General features: G+C 41.5%; 1 protein-coding gene and 1 pseudogene across 3 annotated transcripts in view; one reads left to right on the forward strand and one right to left on the reverse strand.

Annotated features, from left to right (window-relative positions):
• Msrb3 (methionine sulfoxide reductase B3) overlaps positions 1–22,883 on the reverse strand; it is a 117,280-nt gene that overhangs the window by 33,277 nt on the left and 61,120 nt on the right. For all 3 annotated transcript variants that reach the window (XM_021175168.3, XM_029482659.2, XM_029482658.2), the window contains exon 5: positions 10,489–10,517. In XM_021175168.3, the coding sequence (XP_021030827.2) occupies positions 10,489–10,517 (29 nt within the window). The remainder of the gene's footprint in view (positions 1–10,488; positions 10,518–22,883) is intronic.
• LOC110303928 (small ribosomal subunit protein eS10 pseudogene) lies at positions 20,815–21,379 on the forward strand (annotated as a pseudogene).

The raw sequence follows: 22,883 nt of genomic DNA on the forward strand, positions 1-22,883 counted from the left end.
TGACGGGAGTCCACCATCTTTTGACTTGTGACGTTTGAGTTCCTGTTTCCAGCTGGTCTCTTTATTCTTTAAGGCTTCCACATGTCAGCCTTGGTGACTTCCTCTTTCTGCCCCCACAACATTCACATAAGGCAGTATGTTCCCCTCTTTGCTCACTTGGTGAGAAGCCCGGGTAAATTACATTTCTTTCCTTTCTATCATGAGTTCCAGTCTTTCGAGACAGTGCCCCATGGAATGACTGGAACATTCTGAAAGTCACTGGGTGGAGATCTTCTGCCAGGAACAGAAGTGGTGGACATGGGGGACACAGAAAGGTTAGCTATAATGATTTCCTTTTCCCTGTTTACAAAAGCATTGGGTGGTTTTACACACTACACTAGAATATTACAAGAAGCTCTAAAAAAGATAATAAAGCCACCTGTAATCTTGCTTCACTGAAATAACTACTGTTAAAGTTTTACTATATTCCCTTTTAAAAATTCTACATAGAGAAAATATAGTGACCTGCCCTTATTATGGAGATTTGGAATGTTTAGGCTCTCTTCCCTCTCCTCCCCCTCTCCCCCTCCCCCTTTTTCTTTCCTTTCCTTTCTTCCTATGATCGTGAGTATTTTATGAACACCCTTCCACATTCACCTTGAGTATTTTCTCTATAAAATTTCTGAAATTAGGATTTCTGTATTAAGCAATCATCAAGCTCCTTTTCGGGGGGGGGGGGAACCCATACACATCAAAATTCTGTTCCCATTACTAATGTTTGAACTTGGTTTAACTATACTCTTGAAGCCCTAATTTTTGGGTATATAATAGCTGATACCATTTATATTTCTATAATTCCCAATTTGGTTAAACTTGGGAAATGCTTATTGGCCTCTGAAAAATCATTCAATTATTTTTTATCTTTTACTTATTTATTTATTTAAGGCTATTTGCACAAGTAAGGTAGAGTTCACAATACTGTACTTAAAACTTTGTGTTCAATGGAAAAAGGAATTTGTCAGAAGCAAATGAGGCTGAAAGAATTACGCTGTTTTGTTTGTTTGTTTTTTCCACCTTTGTAAACATAGAAAGGAAGGAAGGAAGCAAGAAAAACTAACTTCTCTCAACTGGATTGAAATCACTCTACATTGCCTGTCAGAACACGAAGCTAGAGTAAAGCTGGCTTCCCAAAACCTATCAGCAATCAGCAGGCTCTGCAGAGGGTAAGAGACACCAAGAACGAAACAATGTAAGGTGGGACAGAGCAGATGTGGCAGAAAAACCTCATCCATGCTTTAAAGGGATTTAGTAGAAGTTTGCAACATAGTTTGCTTGATTTGCAACATAGTTTGTCTTTGGTCTTATCCATTCTCTTCCTTCCAGCAAACAGCCTCCTCTCACCATCCTTTCAAAGCCAGGCAGATGCGCTTGTGTAAGACGAATGGTTATCTTTAGACAAAGCAGACGTCTTTCCATTTGCCCATTTTATGTAGTATTTACACATAACCTCCGAGGAGGAGAAAAATGAGGGATTAGGAAAGGCTTCCTCTAGGTAAATATGACAGGGAATGAATATACATCGTTATCTGGGGATTAAAAAGGCAGAGCTGCCAGAGTCAGTGGGCAGATGTCCAACCTTCAGAGTTACACTTGTGCCACCTAGTTAGCTACAAGTGACACTTTCTGAGATGGTCTGTTTCCAAGTGATGAGGATATGCCTAGCTATAAAGATAAAGTTTTAAAATGACATCCTAATTGAAAAACAATAATCTTAGGCCCTTTATGCTAAGCCTACTAAATCTTAACACTTTAATGAATATATTAGAGATCTCACAAAAGCTGCATTTGCGTTGAAATTCTTTCTTAATATATGTTTTTTGACTAAAAACCAGGCACAATTTGACACGGTTAAACAACTTCAAGTGGATTATGATTGATATATTTTTCTTGTAATAATTTTACTAGCTGTAAATTTCAGGGCGGAAATAAGATAGTGGTCATTAAAAACAGAATGTGAAAATATTTTAATCTTCTTCGGTCATTAATCATGTCAGCTTTACTAGGTCAGCCCACTAAGCTATCTGAAGCAGATTAAGACATTTTCTAAACCATAGCCTTTCTGTTTTGGATCACTCTATATAAAGTCATCCCACCAACTCAGTGGCAAATTCAGATAAAAGATAAATACAGAACCCTTCAGTGTTTTGTGCCGTAGACCCACGACTCAAATCATGGTATGTCACACGTCATATTAAATTAGAAAAACATAGTTAAAAAAAAAAAAAAGCCTAAAGAGAAAAATCATCAATCTAGCAGTAAGAAGAGTAAATGAAAAAGTCATTACCAATCGATTTTGTGTATGATTCTACTAAGTTCTACTAGAGCAGGCCACACAGTATAACGCATTCAGACTGACGCTGGTGCGTACCCTTAGTCCCAGCAACTAAGGGCTGAAGCAGGCAGATCTCTATAAATTCAAGGCTAGCCTGGTCTACAGAGTGAGTTCCAGGATAGTCGGGCCTACATAGAGAAACCCTCAAACCCTCAAAAAAATATAGAGATTCCTATGAAAATAATTCTGAATGGCTACCTTTGAATGAAATACTGATATAACGTTCACATACAGGTTTTCTACTAGTATACAACACTAGAAAAAAATTAATGCTAATGAAACATTATAACAGAAATAAACGTATATCTGAAAGGCTAGGGGAAAGCTCTAAATTCCATTTTTTTTAATTGCCTGCAGAGCCTCAGGTATATTCTTACTGCTATAGCATAAAACTTGAACCTTTGTGTAGCTGCTCTGAGCTACTAAACCCACCACTAAGCACCTCTACTGTCACTAAACTAGCCACTAAGCGCCTCTACTGTCACTAAACTAACCACTAAGCACCTCTACTGTTACTGAGTTTCTAGCTATTGACACCTTTTGTCTTCCACCAATCATCCTTCATAACATGAATGATTTAGATACAAAGTAATTTATGGATATACTGTTTATTTTAAAAATACTACTTTTGATAATGAATGGCAAATATCCCAAATTACTTTGAAAACGGCATAATACATTTTATAAAACTCAACATCATCTCACTTGTCTTTCATCCACTCAACAAATATTACACATGCCATATTGTGTGAAGATATAATGAGAATTGATTGTTTAATACATAGTAATTAAATGTTTCCAAATTGATAAGAATAAGACATCAGGCTACTATTAATAGTAACATCTGAATACAATATATACAGTTTGGCCATCTATGTTCTTAAGAAAGAGTATGTGAATCTCTTATATATATGAAAGGATGAAAAATTACAAGATGAGTGATCACCAAGGAAAAATATTGCACAAAATTTGCTCACATTTAGTTTCTACCATCAGAAATTGGGAAATGAATTAAAAAATAAAACATTTTTATAAAAGATGTATATTTAGCATTTTAAATTATGTGTGTCAGGGCATGTGTGTATGAGTGTGAGTGCCCACAGAAGCCAGAAGAGGCTAGCTGATCCCCTGGAGCTGGCATTGCAGGCACCTGTGAGCCTTGAGTGCTGGGAACTGAATTTGAGTTCTCTGCAAGAGTAGTAAATGTGCTTAATCATTGAGCCATCTCTCAGCCCTAAAAGAACCTCCTATAAAATGTTCTCTTCTGTAATGTAATTCCATACTATAGAAGAAAAGAGGAAGCTATTTACATATAATATGAGTTTTAAAAGTCTAGCTAATTTAGAGTCCAGTGGCAGGACATTTGCCGGGCATATGCAGGGCCCTGAGATCTCCAGCATAGGAAAACATCTGTCAGTACAGCTATAGGCCCATACTTGGGAAGCTAAGGCAAGAGGATAGCCAGCTCTAGACCTTCCTGAGCTGGGGTGAAATCTTGTCCAAAACAAAACAGTATTTTTAAAACATGTAGAAGAGTGTCTTTAATATTATAGACAAAAAACAAGATATAGGTTAATTTATTTACATCTGTTCTTTAATGAAGCCAAACCTTATCATATTAGAATAAGCTGTTAGACTCTTAATCCTGTGACCAAGCGACATGTCCCACCAGAATTTCTAGGTCCTGCTGGATGACGTCGCTTACCTCTGCCCAGGAATGAGCAAGATGTGTCAAGGATATAAATGTTCTAAGACCGTTCTGTATTGACATATAACATTGACATATAAAGTCAACATTACCCAATGCTACTGAAATCTACAGGGTTACACCAGACTCTTTATTCTATACCCCAGGGTCTGTAATAAGATCTCAACACCACCTGGACCTTTCAGCACAATTCTCTAGATTGGGTGGGTTGGTTTACTTATTCTTCCTCAGAGATACTTGCCACTGTTACCTCTGCATTTGACCCCAGGTGGCTATTTAAAATGTTCTCCCTCTTTATTTATATCATCGACCCTAGCTCTTGAAGACCTCGCACACTCTAAAGTAATTCCCTTTCTAGAGAGTCTCCTTGGATTCCGTCCTAAGAACCAACCACGTTGCCGGGAACCTATAGACATCATTTCCTCGATGGGATTACAAGGTCAGTGAAAGTACGATGTGCCCTGTGTCCTGCTCCGTGTCTGACATGTGCAAGCAGAAATTGGAGGGGAAATGTCTGCATACCAGTCCAGTGCTTTGGTAGTGGCATTCTGGGCAAGAGTTTTGGAAACTAACCTGTCAGTAAGTATAACCACATCATTGGTAGCCATAGTTGGGCCTACATGGACTGAGACTTACACTACTCAGCCCTATTCAGTACTAGTTCCTACAAATATCTCTGTGGCCTTAAGGAAACTGCCTAACTTTCTGCAGCCCCACTCCCTTCACTGATGAGTTTGGCTTTGCAGAACTTGTAAGACATCTGTGAGGCTCAAACTTGGTCAGATATATGAAAATGGTTTTTAATGGTACAGAGCTATGCAAATATTTTCAGGATTACTTATCATGAACAGCACAGCTGAAGTTTGGGTTTGCAAATCATGAAAAATAAAAGAAGAACTGAATCCACTTCAAAAGTATAATCACTCTAACTGGGGACATGTTTGTAGAAGGTAACTGGCTTGGGTACAGCAGGCTCTAATGCAGTGGCTACAGTTATAGACTCTGAGCCATCTCCATTCTTGTATGAACCCTCTGCCATGTGTCTTGTCTACACTTCTCACCAGAGAGAAGAAAGAACAATCACTATGAGCAAGAACATTTTCCTAAATATTAATGTGCCCAAGAAAGGGACAAAGCAGCAGGTATTTAGAAGACTATATAAAGCCTTCCAGGACTCAGCTATAACACCAAGAAAGGAAATTCATAGCTTTAAAGGATTTAATTCCAAAAAGGAAAAAAAGAAAAAGAAAAATGGTGCTAGAGACAAGAAAAGTTTATGCAAGGGTCAGCCTCCGCACTCAGCCTGTGTGTGTCCTGCTGCCTCCCGCCTCCAGTTGGTTTATGGAAGGCAAGCAACCGTGTGCTGTGCTTGCTTCTATACAACCTGTAAGGTTGTTACAGTGGAGACCTGACTTCTCATCCCAGCCTTGAACAGGGCAAGCAAATGCAGGAGTGTGAAGGGCAGCATTTACCAGCACGCATCCGTGTCATGTCCTCGTTGATCTCTCGGCAGCCAACGGTTGTACCATAGCACGGCTTCCTGAGGCGCTGGCACCAGGGGACTAACCTCATAAGAGCTGGTTAGGAGTCACTTATGGATTGAGCGATGCAAAGAGAAGCATATTTGTCTAAACCTAAAATATATCGGCTCGTGCTTAGACAGCAAGAGCATTTTTAGCTCGCCGTCTGGAGCTAAGGTTAGCCTTGGTTAGCCCTTCTCTTTTCAACACAGAGAGAAACCAATGGGAATTCATATAAGAACCAAGTTCTGTAAGAAGCAATTGTGTCTACTGTGTTCCCAGCTCCTACCCCAACATCTGGCATACAGCATGCCCAATAAATACATGTTGAATGAACGAACTGTTCAATGGCCAGTGTTTTTCTTATTTCTGTTGAACGGTGTCCAGGTATGGATTGCCATACTCTCATAGAGAGATTCATGCTTTCTTTCCTTTTTTTAACTTCGTTGTCATTAAAATAAGAAGTTTAAGTCACAAAATGGTAAGGCTAAAATGTGTTGCCAGCCTAGACATGCCAGGGTGGAAGATATTTTCCTTATTGACATTTTCTTGAGAAGGGCAAATTGCCTTGTCTGTCAGTTTAAAACTCTAGTTCTGATATGCTCAGCTTCTCCATCTCACTTAGCTTCTCCATCTCGCTCAGCTTCTCCATCTCGCTCAGCTTTCAGCGTCTCATATTCTGCTCTGCACTTCCATGTTTTGGGGCATCAACGCAGTCTGTTCTTTGATTTCCTTACCACAGAGATCCCTTTTAACTAAGGAGCCTAACAGCGACACTGGATGCTTTTTATTCCTTGGATTTTTTTTTTTTCTTCTCCACCCTTCTGGATAATTATATTCGTTCCTGCCTTTTTATATCCTGTTGTTTAGAACCTCCTAACCTTCCCAACCCCGGGCTTTATTTAAAAGAACGAACTCTCCCGCCTCTACTCTCTACACTAGCCCGTGCTCATTAGGTTTCTTAATCCTCCATAATTTGCTTTCATGAAATCCTATACCTTTGAGATGCTGTGTTCTGTTTTCCTTAGGAGAGCTACTCCAAGCAGGGCAGAAGCAACGAGCACAAAACCACTTTCCTCTAGAAAACTTTACTTTGAATGTTTATTGGCCATGAAACTATACTTTTTAGCTTGGTATTTCATCTTTTTGCCCAAAGACTGCCTGAGATGTCCTGAGCAACAGCATACAGCTACAGGCAGTCTTTCACAGATAAGTCATTAACTTGTAAGCATCAGAATCCTAGAAAAATCGCAATATCCCACGGTGTTGTTGACTCGTAAGTTCAAACTACGACTTTGCATTACACCTAGAATTTAGAAGAGAATAAAACCCACGCGTGTTTCTGTGGTTATTCCGCAAGGATGTGAATGACACCATGGTCTTCGTCCTCACTGAAGACCTGAGTCCTTTCAACAGCTCCTCCACCTAGCTTTTCCCCATCCCCTTCCTTGACACTTCTGCTAAGGGGCATATTCAGAACCGACAAAAGAGCACGTGTTTTCCATTTTATTTCTAGCTTTCTAGGAGCCTTTGTTAAGGTAAAAAAATTGTTTTGGTTTGTGGGCTGAAAGAGTTAATGAGTTTTCCAAAGGTGCCAAGCTTCACTCCAGCAAAGTTCACACTCTCAGCTCTGAGCGAGTGAGCATGTGACCCCCCCACCCCCCCCTTCCAGATGACAGAGAGCAAAGCCAGAGTTCCTTATTTAACTGGTTTGCATCCACGCCCTGACCTCCGGGGCTCTGTTTATATAGTCTATCATGCAAAATACTCCGCAGTTCTCTGCCTTCAAAAGCATGCCTGAGATTTGATATACGGCTTTCATGTTTGATCACTGCATTAAACCCAATGCTCTGCTTCCTCCAGCATCAGCTAGCTTCCTGCTTGGGTGGTGGGCTGAAATGCTCAGCTTCTTGCTAGTGCTCAACATAAAAGGAAGTCTGTTTTACTCTCTTAATAAAGTCGCCAATTCCACGAGCTCGTAGGCAAGAGACATGCACTAGGAGCTCACGTCTAGCACAGAAACTTCCCAGCTTCTTTAGAAAGAAGGCCAGCTCACTACTCTCATCACGTGGGGCTGGAGAGATGGCTCAGCAGTTAAGAGCACTGACTGCTCTTCCAAAGGTCCTGAGTTCAAATCCCAGCAACCACATGGTGGCTCACAACCATCTGTAATGGGATCTGATGCCCTCTTCTGGTGTGTCTAAAGACAGCTACAGTATACTCATATAAATATAATAAATAAATCTTTAAAACAAAAGAAAAAGAAAGAAATTACTGGACATTAATCTAGCCGGACATTAGCCTACTTGACGCACTCTATGCCAGAGAAATAGAGTCAGACGGGACAGTACCTGCCTTTAGTCCACCAAAGGTTATCCCCCTAGCCTCCATACACACATGTATGTACACACCACACACATGCATATGCATACACATGCACACATGTGCACACATGTGCACACACATACATTTAAAATATAGCAGAAGGTTGTCTGTTGGCTTCTTATATATATATATTTAATAATATTATATATATAATAAGCAAGCCTTTATATTATTTTCTTCGTTGATAATTTAGTGTGTGCTCAACAGCTGTTTGTTTGTTTGTTTTTTAAATTATATGATGGTAGTGAGAGCCTGCCTTCCATCTCAGTCTAAAGCTCATCGATACAAACCACAAATGTTGTTCATAAACTGGTTACTTCCCTTAATAAGCCCTAAGTGCGTATATGTATGTGTATATATGCAAAATATGTCAGCACACACATAGATAACCTTTGAAATCCTGGGCTTCACTAGTCATTGATCACCATATTTAATACGGTCTTCAGCCAAAGATCTTGCTTTGCCAATCTGTGCACAGCATTAAACCGAGCTGCATCTGATGGACAATAAAGAAGCTGAAGCTCTTAGAGTCGTACATTTCATCGTCCCAATGTTTTCTCATTCATAACCAAAATTTGCATGACAGAAAACTTGGAAGAACGAACACCGTGTTCCCTTCCTCTGGTTCCTCATCCGTGGTAAGCTTAGAGTTTAGCGCTCAGAAGGGGGGAAAACATACTTATTTCTTAATTTTAAAACATCTAAATTTACTCCTTAGCTCAATGCAAAAAAATCAAAGTACAGATACTTTTAATTCCTACTTCCTGTAAGACTTCAGACATCTCTAACTGTAGTTTTCAAAGATATGTGCATGTTGTCTAACAGACATTCAAATAATTGAAACTGGAGAAAAGAGTTGTGGGCAAAAATCTTACGTCAAAGGAGTGAAATGTGAGCCTGTACAGATGTTATAACTATTTCCGAGATAAACACTAGCCTTCTGTACATGAATTTAGCAGCCCACTTTAATTTGGATTAGAAATCTTAACATAAATTATTTGACTTTGACACTAGCAGCCTAATATTTCAGCTTCGTACATTATTCACCGCTTTCACTTTTAAAAGGAACCTACCGGACTTCCTTACTTTTTAAAAGCCACATTCAAGGTCTTGGACCTTAAAACTAACTTCTTGTTTGATTTTTAAAGAACGGAATTATATAATCAATAAGCAGCTGTTATTACCTTATTATTTGGTGACTGGCAGGTTGGTTTCTTTTAAGGCTTGTAGTTTTTGTGTGATTTTAATCTCCATCAATTTATTTATTACTACGCTTAGAGATTTCAACTATTAAAGACATTTTCATTCTGATGCAATTTCTCAGGGGGTCAATGGTCAAATGGTAGCATCAATGTCATTTCATCTTTAGTCTTCATACTGTGAACACTTTGTGTCTGACTTTTGTTTACCTTGTTGCAGCAGTGACATGCCTGTGGGACTTAAAAGTCCCAGAACATTGGGACTAGAAAGGGTCTTGGGATCCTAGCATTCAAATCAGGTGGATTTTTTTAGGCCAAATCTATAGACGTCATCAGCTAAGAGTCCCTCTCAACTGGAGAAAGTCGCACAGCTAGAGTGGCCAAGGATGATCAGGCTCATGAGAGGGAGAAGCTGGGGAGGCCTGTGACACCACTCTCAAAAGGAATTTACAGCCACTCCACACGCTAAGGTGTTTTAGGCTGTGGACACAGTGAAACTCATAACTAAAAGCGTGACTTCTAAATCAACAAGTTATGTCATTTCCCCCTGCAAAGTATTATCTCTTAGGGTTGAAAACTAATGTTGATGTATTAAAATCCATCACAGGGCCTAATTCCTTGGCACCCAACGTGAGACAAATTTTGCACCTTACTAGAGAACAGCACGGAGAGCTCTGTCTTGCACAGATCTCAGCGGGAGGTGGAGGACTCAGCCTGACGAGCACTCTACGACCACACCCATGCTTAATGACAGAGAGCCACCCAGTGTGGCTGAGAGCACCACTGTTGGTAAACTCTGTCCTGGTAGATACAGAGCTAGGTGATCTATTCCCAATAAAACATTAAAACGTCTATGTCATAGATGAATTTCCAACTCTATGGTACAAAACCCTTCATACTTTGCTCCATAACAATGTATCTCCCCCCAGCCCCTGCCCCAAATCACTTACAGACACTCTTCAAGCATTCAAACACGTAAGATGCTTTGTCTATTTACAAAGTGATATTCTGTTTTGAACAGTGAAAGTGTGCAACAGACAGCCCTGTTTTTAAAAGGGAACTCTCTGCAGTTAGAGGGCAATTAATACTTTTTTAAAATTATTAAAGTTCCTAAAATGAACATCTCAAATTATGGTCTGAAGCAGCCTATATCCTGTAGTCCTGCTCTGAGGTGGGGCTCACGTTTTGAAAAGAGATCGCTCAGTCTGTTTTAAATCAAAATGGTTCTTGATGTACTAAATTATTTTTCAAAGCATAATGTAAAATATATATATACTCAGAATAACATTATTGGTGTAAACATACCTGAACCAGAGTCAAATTTGGTTTCTGACCTGCAAAGAAAAAAGAAAAAGGAAATTAATGTAAAAATTATAAAAAGATTTGGGATGGGAAGTGTAGTAACTATAGATTTCTACATAATGGTCAAAGGAGGAAATCATCCCCTTACATGTAAACATATATATTTATTTCAACCATTTCAATTGAACGAATATAAAAATTCAGGTCCCATAGCAAGAAAAAAAAATAACTTTCCAAGTTTGTTTTTCATAGAAGGGATTTTATTGTCCAAAATTTCTAATCTTTCTTTACAGATAAACTTACTTCAATTGTATTATGGAGCGATAAACAAATCCAGTCCATAGTTATTATCAAAGATTTCCAATTACTCAACACCAAGTAATTTTCCAGCAGGTTCTTAGCACGCAGCACATGAACTTAGTAACCCCATACACTTAATAGGGAGGAAGAGAGAACAGAGTCCTTGTGGGAACCTTATGTTTCAGATATAGGTGAATACTGACTGTAGGCTCAGAAGCCTTTGAAGCCCTTGGTCTGGCTGTGGGAAACTGCTGTTGGGTAATTACTCTCAAGATGCTGCTGAGATGCTTTCAAGCAGAATTAACCCTGTGACTGGGCCTCTCCACACGGGCCACTATAAGACAGCATTGTCTATACCAAGCGCTCGGCCCAATTAGTGGGCATGCTCAGTCGGATTTATATCACACATTCACAGGCGACGGTATATATGTTCACAGCTGCCGCAGCAAGATACAAGGACTGAGCAGCGGGAGTCCTGTTAGGGATGTTACATTGACAGAGAAGATTTTCCCCTCTGTGGAAATGCAGTTAACTCACTGGGAAAAGGGGGAGTCCTTTGAAATTATGCCAGAGCGCATAGGATGCCGTGGCTCTCCTCGCCTAAATGAGCTCTGAGCGAAGGCATCAAAGCACAAGTGAGAAAATAAGAGCCTTCTGTGGCCACAAAGGTCCGCATTCTCCAGTCTCCCCAAAGCTCACCTTATTTTTGAACAAAATCAACATTTTTCCATTTACATACTATATATAAGTATATGTGTGTGTGTATGTATAAGTATGTATAAGTATGTATAAGTATGTATAAGTATGTATAAGTATGTATGTATGATGCATGGAATTGAACCTAGGGGCTCACACATGCTAGGCAAACACTCAGCCATTTAGCTCTGCCTCCGGTCCAACCAATCACATTTGCAGCAACTACCTCTAAGAACGCACACAGACCCAACACCCTCCCCAAATCCAGTCCTCATGTCTGTCCTCCTCTTCTATGCCCCCTCCCACTCCCAATGCAAATTCATTTCACTCTCTGCAATCTACGATTCTGGGAAGCCCGGCTTTATGACTGACATCACCACTCTGACAGCTCAAAGCTGTCCCTTCCTTACCTACCTCCCCGCTAGACCTCAGCCATGCCTTGGTAACCTTTGTAGCCACAGCATCCTAACATGCCTTGTGTGTGTGCTTAGATGCCAGTCAAGGGAAACCACAGTGACAATGGTCTTAATAAAATAAATGTTTTGAGATAGGATATACCCACAAAATGGACGTAAAATATGTTCACAAACAAATTGTTGCCCTGGGCATCGATTAAAAAGCAGAAAACATCTTCAGAATCTTCAGACCTAGTATTAAATATTTAAAAAAAATACATTGTGAAGAATGAAAGCATGAACTTAAAATTAATACGGTCAGATGTGCAGTTAGGGAAACTCAGTCGTTGAAACTTCTGTGAGATTGCACTCATTCACACGGCCAAAGACGCCAAAATCTGCTGTGCAGATTTTGTGCTGTGCTGTCATAGTGCATTGTGGCATCTGTTAGGATAAGCTCTGTTCACGGACACTCTTTTGAGGAAGTGAGTAAAATACAGGCGGGAATGGGTAGTAATATAGATGAGGGCGGTAGAAGGTCATGAGCACTCGATCCATGGCGAGCCTACTCCTGGCAGGCTTCATTCTTGTGGTAGCTCTATGAGATGCTGGAATACGAGAAAACATGAAGAACGCCACGGAATGGATAAGCTCAGGGTGTCCGGAAGCATACCCACTCTATCCCCGATACTACAGACTCATGCATTGGAGGGCAGAATTATTCATTCGGCTCCGTTGGTAAGCACCAAGGGGAGTCGTCTGGTGCCAGCTGTAACTGCTTGCCGACATACCTTAATCCCTTTTTATTTTTGCAAAGTTTTAAATAGGTGCAGAGCGGCGTGGGCGAGATAATGCCCCTGCACTGTTCAGCACCTCTCTGGTGGCTCGTTGTGACCATGTGACCTAATTATCTTGCTCCTGGCCCCACCTCTTAAAGACCCAGCACCTGAACACCATCACACTGGGGACCAATGTTCCAGCTCGTGAACTTTTGGTGGACACACTACATCCATGGCCAAGTCTCAGCCAGGCTCGCACTAAAATTTACTAATGTTTCGAAGTGAAAACAAAGACCTTGTGCATTTTTAACCAGACTGAGTTGACACTAAAAAATCCAATCATCATTTACATTTTTTTAAATAATTTAAGTCTGTAACATATACATTCTTTTTCCAGTGCAATTGAAGGTTTTGGGGAGAGGGCAGACTTAGTCACTGGTTAGGGTTGTGGAGAAAGTAAAAGACATTGACATTTTCTATTTACATCAAACATTCTATGTATATCAGAGTAAAAAGGCTTGAGGCTGACGGTGTAGCTTTGTTGGTAGCATCCCTGCCTGGCGTGCAGTAAGGCCTGGATAGAGACCTAAGAGTATGTGAGCCGGTTGTGGTGGCACGGAACTTGGGAGGCTGAAGCAGGAGGGTCAGGAAGGGAGAGCCTTCCTCAGCCATATAGTAAGTTCTAGGCCACCCTGAGCTACTTGAAACCCTGACAATGCAGAATAGCTGACCAGGGTGGGGAAGGGGAAGAAAATGTTCAGAAATTATAATCTTTGAGGGCCACCCTTCCTAGTCTCAGAATTTCTTCCTACCCCCAGGCAAAGGCCTTTCTCGGACAGAACAGTAAATGAGGAGTGTGTCTTCTCCGGGAACGTGAGCACAGTCCGCTTCCTCTATGGGATGTGCCCCATCTCCCTGTCACCTAACCTCAGAAATGTCCTGCACCTATTAGCTTCAAACTTTTCTGAAGGAAGAATGACCAGACTAGGCTAAATCTCTGCTCCGTAACACCGTGACACCCTCCTGTGTGTGACACTCGTCAGGGTTGTAATTCTACAACACATTTGTTTAAATGAGGTTTTCTTATATTGTCTCCTGGTGGTCTCATTAAGTACGTATTAATTACACATTAACTGTGCATACTAGTAAGCTCCCCGTGATGCTTTTCACACATATGCACACCTTTTTCCACTGAGACCCAAGCTCAACAATAGCAGCAGCCGCCACTCATCGCCTACCTGACTAGTCTCTCCTTCCCTCAGTAGCAAAACTGCAGTTTCCAGAAGGTGCCAAGACAAGCCCACTCGAGCAATGACTTCTGTGCGAGAGCATCAGAAACCGGTTCAAGGCTAAGCCCTTGGCCCAGCTGAGTCCTGGGAGGTAAAACCTGTTGGTGATTGTTCTTGGAGAGGTTGTCGGACGGAAGGCCCTTCTCAGACCTGTGCTTTCCTGCCTTCAAGGTCTCTGTATGAAGATGCTGGCTCGGAGCTGCCACAGTGCCTTGCGACTCCAAGGACTGGGCACGTGCATGACCTCTCCAGGGCTGCTTTGCTGCCCATAGGATGGGGATAAGAAACTTAGTTCTAAGAGCTTTTGTGTAGACTAAGAAGACCCTAAAAGAGCCTCAACGAGGCTCTGGTATTTATTAAAAGCCAAATAAAAGTTTTTATGTAATAATGTAGCATAGAATTGACCTATGACAACAAGCTCAATCGGCAATGTTTCAGCTAAATAAGAACAGCATTATATATGTGTGTATACACACACACACACACACACACACTATGGATGGTCTGGATAAGATCTTACATGTGTGCATTGTGAAAAGGTACAGGAAAAACAAACAAGCAAAAGAACAGCAATGAAAATAACTGGGGGAAAAAAATGGAGCTTTAAAGCAGATAGAAAGTAAGAACGACTCCATGTGGTTGGGTTTTCTCATTTCTAACAAATACCTGACAGAGGCAGCCCAAGGGAGGAAACGGTTATTTCAGCGCACTCTTTGGGAGCTAAGTCCACAATGGAGGCTCAGGCCACGTTGTTCATATCAGTGGGAGCTTTCGATGTGACTCTTCACATCTTAGCAGATCAGGAAGATAATCCGAGCTGATACTTGGCATTAGCCTATCCCCAGCAGTCTACAGTAGTCGCAAACGCCCTGCCTCTCACAGTCGCACAAGGTCCTCAAACCACACTATCCACTACAGACCGAGAGCCCATGAAGGAGACATGGGAGCCCATGAAGGACATTTTATATTTAAACCACAACGTTCTGTTCCAATCCCTGAAGGCTGTCCCGTAATGCAAAATGTATCCAGTCCAACTTTTCTGGCTTTAACAGTCCAAACATTATTTAGGGCCCCAAAGTCCATTGACTTCTTTGAAACTACAGGCAAAGAGCTGTGAGTCCCTGTAAAATACTAATATTTAAAGCTACAAACTTCTAATATCCAGCAGAGCATTCCCATTCATAAAAGGGAGGAGTCGGGTATGGTGAGAAACACTGGACCAAAAGAAGATGAAACTCAGTAGGGACAAAAGCTAAACTCTGCAGCTCCAGGCTCAGCACCTAGGGCTTTTGGTGACATCATTTGAGCGCCAGGAGGTTTGGGCAGACTTGTCCCTTCAACTCTGCCATTTGCAACACACATGGCCTGTCTGGTGAGCCTGCAGCTTTCCTTGGCAAACTCTACACATCCTTGGCATCTCCAACATCCTCGGATCTCCAATGCAACTTGAGCTTTATCCTCACAGCATCACCAAGCCTGCTCAGGTGTCCCACAGAGAGAATTCAACCTTGCTTCACACTGTGCAGACCCATAGACGTTCTGTAACCACACAAGGTCCCAGGATCCTAATGCTGGATTCTAGATGCCTGCAAAGCCAGTGCCGTGTTGTACATGATACCAAGTCCTGGTGCCAACTCAAGATGTTAACGGCGCTCCTGACCCACTGCTGCAGGACTCTCCCTAGGCTGAACCCAGGGAAACATTCCTGGTTGGCTCTGTAAAAGTTGAGCCCTTGGGATCTCTTTTCAAATAAAATGTCTCCCTAAGCCTGGCCTCTAGACATGCCTAGAGAGCACCTTCTTTATTGGTGGTTGTTCTGGGAGTGAAGGGAAGAGAGGGGATGTTTTACCACCATCCTTCGAAGACCCAGGCTAGCACGGCACCACCGGTTCCAAAGGCCTGTGTCAATGGCCCCAGAAGACATAAGGTTCTCCAGCTCCTGAAAAGCAGATAGAGCTTGAGAAAATGCATGCTTTCAAGTTCTCCAAGAAAGCCTGAGCTCTTGGAACCTAACCGGCATTCCTCCAACGTGAAAAAGACCTCTCTGGTTAACAATTGCAAAGTGTCTTACCTTTCTAAGTATTTCAGCTTGTTTATATTACTAACTTTCAAAGTAATGGTTTTGCCCAATGGGAAAATAAAGAAGATCCCCTCGAACAGTGTGAAATTTCACATGGAAAGTATTTTTTCCATAAAGTTATCTTTGGGGGAAGAACTGAAACAAACAGCAAGCAAGTAGAAATCTGTTGGAAAAGGACCTGGTCCCTGGGGAATTATATATATAAATATATATATATATACATATTTGTGTGTATGTGTGTATATATGTGTACACATGTACATATATATCAAGTTATATACATATATATCAAGTTATATAGAGAGGAGATATATATCTTAGTGAATGTATTAAAACTACGGTTTTATTGTATAACTAAAGTCTCTGAGAGCACGAATCAAACAGTAACACCCCAGATTGCAGACTTGGACTGGTCAGCAAACCTCATAGAATGACTTATCAGTAAAAAGACAAGTCTCATGAAGTCCATAAAGTTATACTTCATCAAAGCCCTGAGCAAAACGCATATGAAGGACACAATTCCAGAAGCCTCCCTGCCAATCTGGAAACCAGGCAGAGAAGTTCATAGGAAGGTCAAAACACACATGAAGTCATAGTTGAGAGCATTTATGGCGTGCTTACTATGTACGAAGCACTCCGTTTGAAAGAGGAGGTCTTCCATAAAGTCACCATAATTCAAGTCATAAAAGCCCTTTACAGTTTAAGATCGATAACTTGAACCTCCTGGAAGAGCAAACGGTAGCTGGTACTGACGGAGACAGGTATAATTGGTCAGTCAGTGGTGTATGGTGTCTCAACTTGAGTGAGTCTTTATAGTCTACACAAATTCCACATTCTGGGTGGTCTTTCAGAACGTTCTCAAAGAAGGCACTCCAAAGGTGGGAGAGTTAATTTATGGTTATTCGGACTACGAGTCATGCGGCTGCCATTAACACTATACACTTAACTACATGCATGCAAGTAAAATCCTGCAAATCCCTAGCAGTATAATGCCAATTTTCCTTACAGCAGAAACCTTAGGACTAGATGCCACTGAAAACCAAATCCATCCATGAATTTTGAAGAGTGTATTTTGTTTCTGGTTTGATACAAGTAAGCTAGCTCAAGATAGGAGCAGCACAAGGAAGGAGCCCCCTTCCAGCTACTCCGTGGTCATGAAATACGGGCTCGGTGAAGCAGACAGCTAGCTGGCTTGATGTCGCTGTCTATTCATTCTCTGCTGTATGAAGCAATGGACACATTGGCAACAGAGTAGGAGCCACTGGGTCCCAAGTGCTACTTTATGGCAACATTTCTATCCAGCAGGGAAACAAGATGATATCGAAAACTAAAACATCCTGAAACTCAGCTTGGGCGTGGACAACTACTCACCTAAGAAGATCCTACTCCCAGAAGAAAAACCAGTCTTCAGTCCTTATTCTGTGGTCTTCCGTTCTCCTTCCCTCATTTTTAGCACCTTCTATATCCCTCTGTAAGGCCTTCCCTTGAGCCTGCCTTCCCTTGAGCCTGCCTTCCCTTGAGCCTGCCTTCCCTTGAGCCTGCCTTCCCTTGAGCCTGCCTTCCCTTGAGCCTGCCTTCCCTTGAGCCTGCCTTCCCTTGAGCCTGCCTTCCCTTGAGCCTGCCTTCCCTTGAGCCTGCCTTCCCTGCCTCTGCAGGGGATGGGTTTTTAGCCATTCCCACCCTGACCCTCCTGACCCAGTCATAACTGCTGTGTTTTCTGAGCTAGTCCTTCACAGCATCTCCACTTCGTGTTTACGGCTTGAAACTTAGATCATACTCCAACCCCTTTGCCACCTGACTTTGGAAGCCCCCTTCTTCTGAAGTGTTTCTCTAATACTGACAAACCAAGTAAGTTGCCCCTAGTCTTCTGCATCTCCACTGTGTTTCCCAGCTTTCTCTGTGTTTCCCAGTTCCTCTAGCACTGGCCTTTGTTCTAACCCTATGCACCCTTGTCTACCCTGGCATCTCGTGGGTCAATGATTCCAAAAATGCTAGCCTCAAAATATGGTTTTCAAATAACAGACTGATTCATATTTCATCTGCCTAGAATTGTACAAAAATATTATAATGGCACAAATATTCAAGAGAAGACATTTGCAAGAACACTGTTATGAATGAATATATGTATATATGTATATTTTATATATACACACACGCACACACACAAATACATTTATATTCTTGGTTATAACTTTAAGTTTATCAGACTTTCAAAACTGCATTCATTATTTTCCCTCTCATTCAAGGTGTTAAACATCAAATTCATCATTAGTGAGAGCTTTTGCGCCAGTTTCACAGGCAGCTGATAGCTAGTCTCGTCTCTCCATGAGCACTTTCACAGCATGTGTTAAATTGCTGCTGATACCATTTAAGCCAGATCTCCTCAGAACTCATTCCCACTGATGGGTGACCACACCCAGAAAGAAAATAGAGAGGCACTTTTCAGAACACAGAGCAGGTTCTGGGATCTACAACCACCTCCATAAGTAAGACCTCTGCCAGGGTGCGGTATAGAATCTGCAGCTCGCTAGGGATTCTAGGTTTGCAAATTGCTGTATGAAACTCAGCAAAGGGGCCCACGACCACGCTCCTCGAGCTCTATCACCTCTTCAATGAGCCATGGTTTAAAGTGTCCTAGGGATCAGTTGGGCTCTTTCTGAATTGGCCACTGCACCCACTAACTTCCAAATGCATGTCTTGTGCCAAACCATAGAGTACCTTGAATACAGGTTGGCCAGTTTCTGAAAGAGCATGGTTTATTACTCCCTGGCTTTATCTAGATTCTCTCAGTTTTGGACAAGCAAACCCACCTCCCTCTCACTTGTCCCCTACAGCAAGTGACTGCTCTTCATCATCAACCTGACCGTGAAATTAGCGGCTCAGTGAACAGGGAAAACCTCCCACTGTTCCGAAGCAGCTCTTGACTCATCCCAGGCCTTTGCTCCAAGCACAGGGCCTCCCCTTTCACCGAGGCCACCGCCACAGCTAATATGGGATTAGTCCTTCGCAGTGCTTTAATGTAAACAGGCCATGATCATCGCAACCTTTTTCTATTCCTAAGACATTGTTCACTTCATCTCCAAAGTCCTTGTAAGGTGGGCAGTATCTTTTCCTCACAAACAGCGTGTCAGTCAGCTGCCTCAGTAGGGTGGGGGAAATTGCGGACCTCTCCTCACTGCTTTACACCTTAGTCACAGCTTTCTTTGCTTTAACATCCAAATATAGCCACTTGGCCATCATCAGAAAAATTAGCATCAATTAACGCTGCTGCCAGAGCTGCCAGATGGTGACTTGCTAAGCAAAAGGATTAATCAGTCAAAATGTAGGGCAACATTGTATTAAAGGAGCTGAGGAGAGAGGGCCTGGGGGCTGTCTGACCCAAGCTTGGTCCTACTCCCAATGTTTCCTGAACTACACAGCCTGCGTAGCCTTTGGGTTTTGTTATTAAAGAATAGGATATTATTTTTAAGGTATGAGTATACCGTTTCTCACATGGTAACTTCTCAACTGTTGTTTTAAAATCTAGTCTGTTCGAGCATGATCAACAGTTTCATGAAATCAGCATTTTAAAAAATGAATACAAATCTTCTCGAGATGGTGCTTCCTCCTTCACCTGCTGCCCCTGGGTTTCTGAGAACAGAACTCAGGAGTGCCATGAGGAGACAGGACACAGTCCCAAGGAAGGAGAACATTTTGAAATAGTGGCTAAAAGAGAGGCCAAGAGAAGAGAAGTAAGACTAAAGTTTGAGTAGCTTGTCCTCCCCCTGGCCACTGACAGGAGAGACGTCTGTGCCTTTAAAAGAACTCAGCTCTGCGGGAACAGACTCCAAAGGGCAAAACATCTATTCAGAATAATGATCATAAGGAAACCCAGCAAAAAATTCAAAACACCATGAGACAGTTCAGCAAAACTTATAAAATCAATTCATGATATGAATAGGAGTAAGAAATTCAGCCAGGAGATGATTTTAAAAACTAAAACAGACAGACAAACAAGGGCTAGAGAGATAGCTCAGTCAGTAACATGTCTGCCCTGCAAGCGCAGAAGCCTGAGTTTTTTCCCTAGAGACCAGAGAAATTAGCTGGGCATGGTGCTGCAGACTTGTAACAGAAGCACTGGGCAAATGGAGACAGACAGATCTCTTGGGCCTACTGTCTAAAAAGCATAGTGTGAGACAAGGGGAATCCAAGCCAGTCCCTATCTCATAAAATAAGATAGATGGTACCTGAAGAATGACACCTGAAGTTGACCTCAGGCACATACACACACACACACATACACATAAACATACATAAACACACACACACACAAAGGGAAGGAACATACGGAAATGGGGGACATCATGGAAAAAGCAAATTTTCAAGCTATAGGTATATATGAGAATGAAGAACCCAAAGTCAATGGCATACATCAGATATCTAACAAGATCAAAGAAGAAAACTTCCCCAAACTAAGGAAAGATACATTCATATAGAATAGACATAAGAAAAACAGAACAGCAGATAGAAAAGAACAGAAGAGAAAATTCCCATGGCATTTAATAGTTAAAACAATAAGTATACATCACAAAGAAAGTGTATTGAAAGCTGCAAGAGAAAAAACACATAAATTATATGTAGAGATAGAGAGATAGATAGATATCAAAATAACAGCTGACTACTAAATGGAAATGTTGAAACCCAGAACGGCCTGGAGCAATGTATTCCAAGCCCTAAAGGGCTATGACAGCCAGCTTGGAATAATATACCCAGCAAAACTACCCACAATAGCTTCCTTTCCAGCCTCCACCTCGGACCTTGCAGCCTCCGTGATGTTGATGCCTAAGAAGAATCAGATTGCCATCTACAAACTCCTTTTTAAGGAGAGCGTGATGGTCGCCAAAAAGGATGTCCACATGCCTAAGCACCCTGAGCTGGCAGACAAACATGTGCCCAACCTTCCATGTAATGAAGGCCATGCAGTCTCTCAAGTCTCGAGGCTACGTGAAGGAGCAGTTTGCTTGGAGACATTTCTACTGGTACCTTACTAACGAGGGCATCCAGTATCTCCTAGACTACCTGCTCCTACCCCGGAGATCGATCGTGCCCACCACCCTGCGCCGCAGCCGTCCGGAGACTGGCAGGCCTTGGCCCAAAGATCCAGAGGGTGAGCAGCCTGCAAGATTCACAAGAGGGGAGGCTGATAGAGACACCTACAGAAGGAGCACTGTGCCCCCTGGAGCTGACAAGAAAGCTGAGGCTGGGGCTGGCTCAGCAACTGAGTTCCAGTTTAGAGGCGACTTTGGTCGTGGACGTGGTCAGCCACCTCAGTGAAGTTGGAGTTTATGTTGTGTTGAATAAACTTTAAAGAAAAACAAACAAACAAACAAAAAAACTACCCACAATAATTGAAGGAGAAAGAAAAAACTTTCCCCATTATAACAACCTAAAAAATTATATCCAGCAAACAAACCTAAAGAAAATACAGGAAGCAGTATCTCAGGGCTGAATAGAGGAGTGAGCATAGAAGAGAGACTGTGGAAGAAAATAAGAAGCCATCATTATTAAAACACAAAATACCATTGGGAACACAGACAACACCAAAAATCAACAATGCAATGACTACATTTCAATAAAGACTTTAAATACCAGTGGCCTCAACTTCCCATTCAAAAGACCCAAGCTGACTGAATGGATCAAGAAAAATCCATCCACCTGTTCTCTGCAAAAAGCAGATATGAGCTTTAAAGATGGGCACTGCCTTCAAGTAAAAGGCTGAACAAAAGTACTCCAATCAGATGGAACATGGGGCCAGGAAGAAGAAAAGTGTCACTGTTCTAATATCTGACAAAATAGACTTCAAACTAAAACTAATCAGAAAAGACTAGGGAGACACTTCATTTGAATGAAGGGAATAGTTAACCAAGTAGACATTGCTATTCTCTATATGTGTATATATACATATGTGTGTGTGTACATATATACACATACACATGTATATTATATCCAGCAAACAAACATATGTATGTATATGTATATTCACACACATACTATATATATATGCACCAAACTCAAGGCACTAAATTTTTAAAAATGATGTCCTATTGGATACAAAGAAACAGATCAACATCAATAGACAGACCATCTGGTTAATAAACAGCAATAGAAACAAGTGTCATCATAAATCAAATGAACTTAGCCGACACCTACAGAATATTCTACCTAAACACCAAAGAGCGTGCATTCTACTAAGCAGCACACAGGAGCTTCTCTTTAAAACAAACAAACAAACAAACAAACAAACAAACAAAAAAGACTGCACCCCTGGACATAAGACAAATCTTTACGCAAACGTGAAAAGATTAAATAACTCCTTGTACCCTATCTGACCACAATGCAATAAAACTTTAACAACTAACAAATCTCAGGATGAAACAACTCATTACTGAATGATGAATGAGACCAAGAAGAAGTCAAGAAATAAAAATTTCCCAGAAGTAAATTGAAATGAAAACACAACACAACGAAAGATCTGGTACACACTGAAAGCAGCCGCTATGGGGAGAACAGCTCTAATCCCCTAGTCCTCTCTGCACCTGTCTCTGCAGCTGCACACAAGTGAGCTGTGGCTGACAGGGTGGTTGGTTGTAAAGACCTCTCCTTAGGAGATGACATGGCTGCTCCAGAAAGGATTTGTTACTGTTTTTTAGACAAAAGGTACTAAGTGGGTGATCTCTGACATGTCTTAAAAAGTTTCTATTTTGTGACAGTTTATATTGCTCTCTTTGTATGGGACAGTTGTATATCTTTTCCCCTTATCTGGCATCAAAGCCTACCGTAAGTATTCAAACAATCCAGACTGGATCAAGAAAAAAATGAA

The sequence above is a fragment of the Mus caroli genome, unplaced genomic scaffold, assembly GCF_978045245.1.
Source record: "Mus caroli unplaced genomic scaffold, Mus_caroli_1 scaffold_9, whole genome shotgun sequence".
Lineage (NCBI taxonomy): Eukaryota > Metazoa > Chordata > Mammalia > Rodentia > Muridae > Mus > Mus caroli.